Source organism: Microtus ochrogaster, linkage group LG7_11 (assembly GCF_000317375.1).
Source record: "Microtus ochrogaster isolate Prairie Vole_2 linkage group LG7_11, MicOch1.0, whole genome shotgun sequence".
NCBI classification, from domain to species: Eukaryota; Metazoa; Chordata; class Mammalia; order Rodentia; family Cricetidae; genus Microtus; species Microtus ochrogaster.
Genome location: NC_022032.1, coordinates 2,672,799 through 2,677,854, shown reverse-complemented (window position 1 = coordinate 2,677,854; position 5,056 = coordinate 2,672,799). Strand labels below are relative to the sequence as shown.

General features: G+C 43.3%; 1 protein-coding gene across 3 annotated transcripts in view; it reads left to right on the top strand.

Moving 5' to 3' along the window:
• Adam9 (ADAM metallopeptidase domain 9) overlaps positions 1-5,056 on the top strand; it is a 61,870-nt gene that overhangs the window by 48,090 nt on the left and 8,724 nt on the right. For all 3 annotated transcript variants that reach the window (XM_013352040.2, XM_013352041.2, XM_005362443.3), the window contains exons 17-18: positions 1,364-1,444; positions 1,847-1,952. In XM_013352040.2, the coding sequence (XP_013207494.1) occupies positions 1,364-1,444; positions 1,847-1,952 (187 nt within the window). The remainder of the gene's footprint in view (positions 1-1,363; positions 1,445-1,846; positions 1,953-5,056) is intronic.

Here is a 5,056-nt window from a genome sequence, read left to right as displayed (position 1 = left end):
TCATTATTTAATCTTAGCCATGTTGACTGGGGTAAGATGAAATCTCAACATGGTCTATGCCCCATTTTCGATCTGGTTATTCTCCTTAATTTTTTGAGTATTTTATATATTTTAGATTCTTAACCCTCTGTTGGATATGTAGCGTTCTGTAGGCTGCCTCTTCTGTTCAGTGATGGTATCCTTTGCTGTACAGAATCTGTTAAGTTTCTTGGGGTCCACTTGTTAGTTGGTGGTCTTAATGCCTGTGCTTCTGGGGTCTGTTCAGAAAGTCATTTCTTTGCCTATGAATTCCAGTGCTTTCAAGAAATTCCCATTTCATCAGCTTCAGAGTACCGGGTCCTACACTGATGTTGTTGATTCATTTGGAATTGAGTGTTGTGTAGAGCGATTTCTTTCTCTTTTTTTCTCTTGGGGGTGGGGTTTTGAGACAGGGTTTCTCTGTGTAGCTTTGGTTCCTGTCCTGGAACTCACTCTGTAGACCAGGCTGGCCTTGAACTAACAGAGATCCACCTGCCTCTGCCTCTCTAGTGCTGGGTTTAAAGGTGTGTGCTACCACTGCCTGGCACAGGGTGTTTCTTAAGGTAGGCACTTAGAGCCATGAGCTTGCATTTTAGGATTGCTTTCATTTGTTGATGCTGTCGCTTGCATTTGACCCAGTTTTTACAATTTCCTCTTGGTTTGTTCAAGGACCCATTCGTTGTTCAATAATGTTTTCTTTAAACTCTCCTACTCCGTATGTTTTCTGGGATCTCTCTTGCTGTCTTACTCCATCGTGGTTAGATGGGATATGAGGAATTATGTCAGTTTTCCTCTTTGTTCATAACCATGCCTTGAAAGTTTGACGATTTCCCCAATGATGGGTTGAGCAAGCAAGGTGACTCACGGGGTAAAGATACCTGCTGTCAGCCTTGATAACCTTGGTGTACACACACACACACACACACACACACACACACACACACATTATAGCATGCACTCATATGCATATTCACATGTGTTTGCACATACCTGTATGTGTGTTGGCATTCACACTCACATGTGCATACACACACATGCACGCACCCCAAATCAAGAGGTAATAAGAAATTAAAAATAAGAATCTTTCAATGAAATAATCATGGTGCTAATCTTTTTTTCTTCTGATATTTTGTTTTGTTTTTTGAGACAGGGTTTCTCTTTATAGCCTGGGCTGTCCTAGAACTTTCTCTGTTGACCAGGCTGGCCTTAAACTCACAGAGATCCTCCTGCCTTTGCCTCCTGAGTGCTGGCCTTAAAAGGCGTGCGCCACCAGTGCCTGACCCTGATATTCTTTTTGATGTGTCTAGTTTTTGTATATCAGTTAATTCTTTGTTTGTTTTTTCAGATTTGTAGGAATTTCCAGTGTGTAAATGCTTCTGTCCTGAATTATGACTGTGACATTCAGGAAAAATGTCACGGACATGGGGTAAGCTGTGTTCCCTTTGGTTTGTTCATGGTGGTAGAGCTGAGGCCATGATCCCAGTGAGGGTTAGAGAGAGTTCCCAAGGTTTCTAGGCTGAGAGGATTTGTTCATGTTGGCAAATGTTTCGTTTAACACACACGCACACATGCACGTTTGCACACACACATACTTCATACACATGCACGCACATACACACAGACACACACGCACGCATGCATGCACACACACACACACTGAGTGTGGCGGTGTATGTCCATAGAGTGAATTTCAATCCATTCAGGGCTGCACAGTGAGATCCTGTCTGGGGTGGGTGTGCGTTTGTATGAATTTTGTTCTTAGTTCCCATTCCATAGTTGATTCAGAGCATACACACAGTTAACAAGTGGTATTTTGCTTGTTTTAAAGGTGTGTAATAGCAATAAGAATTGTCACTGTGACAATGGTTGGGCTCCCCCAAATTGTGAGACTAAAGGATATGGAGGAAGTGTGGACAGCGGGCCGACGTACAATGGTAAGTAGCACCTACGGGATTGGTGTGGCCTCTAGCTGCTTTGGTTATAAACTGGCGTCCTTATCCCTTTCTTCACTTGCTGATCAGCCGTGCCTTGGAACTGTGTTCATTCTGTTTCCTGTATTGCTCACAGATATTTCTGGGGTTTTATTTTAGTCCAATTTCTTTCAGGGTTTTGCCTGTCCTTAGAGATTAGCCCTTCTTTCGGTCTTTCACCATCTTGCTTCCTGCTGTGCTCGTCCAAATCACACTTAAGGTCTCTGGTGTCCTTGCAGCTCTGGCCTTCCCGAGCCCAAGGTCTTTAGCATGACATAGATATGCCCAGCATGAATTCCCTCAGTTTAGCTCCCAGCACAATGCTGTGTGCCTCCAGCAAGAAGTAATTCCTTCATTCCCTCTGGGCCATTGTTAGCCACTGTAGTGTCTTCCTTATCTCTGCAGCGTAGGTGTCCCTGCCGCCTGGATCTCAGAGTCTGCTCCTTCTCTCTGCTCTCCTGGGGCACAACCCGTGCTACTGTAATTTGCTTTTTATTTTCCTGGGGAGAAGATAGGCTTTCTTTTCTCAAGTGAACACTTGGGGGAGTAACTGACTCATAGGTGATGCCGAGTATTGCCAGAATTGCCAGATCCTCCCCAAGTGGCTGCAGTAGGCCAACACTCTCTGCCCCTGTGGTTTCATTTGCTCGTGATCAAAGGCTGTTTGGAAAATCTCTGTGGTTCATTGATCCAGGGTCACCCACAGTAGTTGATCCTGTTCTGCCTCATTGTCAGGTAATATGCTAATCTCACCTTCTCAGCAAAGAAGGTCTTGGGGGCAGAGGATAACTAAACAGGAAAAGCCCTGTGTTCCTATTAATCATCATTTATGCCTAGGGAGAGGCGGAATCTTAGGGGAGTTTTGATTTGTATTTCCCCAGTGACTCTTGAAAAAGTATTTAGTTCACTTGCCCATTTATGGGTGGGATTGCTGTTATTGTTTAAATACTTGAGTTCTTTATATGTTCTGGATGTCAGCCCCCTGTCATGAATTCTGCGGTTTGCCTATTTACTGTGCTATGTAAAGGCTTTCTAGGTTGATGCAACCCTACTGATTAGTTCATACTTTTAGTTCCTGAGTTATGGATTCCTAGTCAGGACACCCCATGCTAGTAGTGCTTTCTGTGTTTCTCCCCAGTAACTTCACAGAGTTGGGTCTTACGTGAAGGTCTGTGGTTCTCTGTGAGTTGGCTGGTGGAGACGAGGCACAGGGATGCATGCAGACATCCACTTTCCCACAGTTAGCCCGAGTGGCTGTCTTTTCTCTAACACAAGTGCCTGTCTCCTCCATCAAGATTCAGTTAGCTCTCTGTGTGGGTTTATTTTTGAACCCCTGTTAGTTGATGTGCCCACTGTGATGCCAACATTATGGAGTTTTTGTTGCTGTGGGTATTTTGAGATGGCTTGTTTGGTTTAAGGGCTATGCTGTCACTTGTTTTGCTTAGAATGGCTTTGTCTGTTGCAGGCCTCTTGTGTTTACATGCGAGTCTTCAGATGCTTTTCCGTTTCTGTGAAGGGCGGCTCTGCGACTGAGCCTCCAGGTGGCTTTGGTCTCAGGTTATTTTAGCAGCATCTGAGCATGTGGGGTCTCAGTTTTAGTTTCTTCAGTTTTGTCATTTTACCTTCTTGCTTAGGTTTTTTTTTTTTTTTATCTTGCCTTATTTTTTGTTGCTGTATATAATGGCCCAGCTAAAACTTAGAAATCACTTCTAAGAGAATATAGTGGCACCTTTGGGAGTTTGCAGTAAATAATCATACCTGCAAATAGGAGTAGCCGGACTCCTTCTGTTCCTGGTGGTGGTTTTTTTTTTTTTGTTTTGTTTGTTTCTTGACTGCCTTCTCTGGCAAGTTTCCAGTACTATAATGAATAAGAAGGCTGAAGGCTGAGTAGGCACCTCTGCCATGTTGCTCATTTTGGAGGAGACACTTGCTGTTCTTCCCCTTTACTGATTTTGGCTATGGCCAATACATCGTTTATTATGCCAAGGTCCGCCCACCCCTAGTTTATCCAGTGTTTCTCATGAGGGGATGTGGAGTCTTGTCTCAGGTTTTCACCCTATCTTGAGATGACCCCATGGTTTCTGTTGTGTGCTGACATTTTCTTGCTATTTGCATCATACATTGAGTCATCCTTACAGCCCAGCACGAAACCATCTTAATCACAGTGTATACTTTTCTGAGTTATGTTTTAAAATTTGATTTTCAAGCATTTCAGTGAGGATTTTGTATTATTTCTATGAAGGATATTCATCTATAGTCCCCCCCCATCTCCCTTGTTTTCTTTTTTGGTACATCTTTATCATATTCTGAGTAAGGGTAGTGCTAGCTTTGAGGATTGCTACTGGGAGCATGCCCTCCCATCTAAGGCAGGGAGCAAGGTGAGGGGAGCCAATGTCAGTTTGTCTGAGAAGCGAGCCGAGAGTCTGCCGGTGCCTGGTCATGTCACTGCTGGGAGACTTTCTATTATAGCTGCAGGCTCAGTGTTCGTGTTGACTTATTTGATCTTAAGAGTCCTTTTGGTTTAATTGGGAGAGGTGAGAATGTCTAAATACTTAACAATATCTTGTAGATTCCCCTGTTTATTGGACTTGTGAAGACTTCTCTAATAGTCTCCTGGACTTCACTGGTATCTGTGTAATATTCTCCTTTGAACTCAAATTTTGTTGATTTCTCTCTCCTTTGGTTTGTCTAAGAATTTGTCAATTTTGTCATTTGCGTGTGGAGAGATCTGTAATGCCACAGGCAAACGGCAAAAATGGGCAACACGTTTCCATGTCTTTGTGGATGAAGGTAAATCTGTGCTGTATAGTGAGCTTGACGAAACATGCAAAAATGCTTACTTCAGTATGAAAATGTAATTTTAAAATCACATATGATACTTTTTTTTGTCTACCATATCGGGGGGAAAAAGCCAGAATTATAACCTTGTACCGATAACCCCAGCAGCACAAACCTACGTATAACCCCAGCAGCACAAACATTAAGGGCCTCATTGAATAAATGGAACCTCCTGAGACTGAGAAGCTTCTGTAAAGCAAAGGACACTGTCACTAAGACAAAAAGGCAAC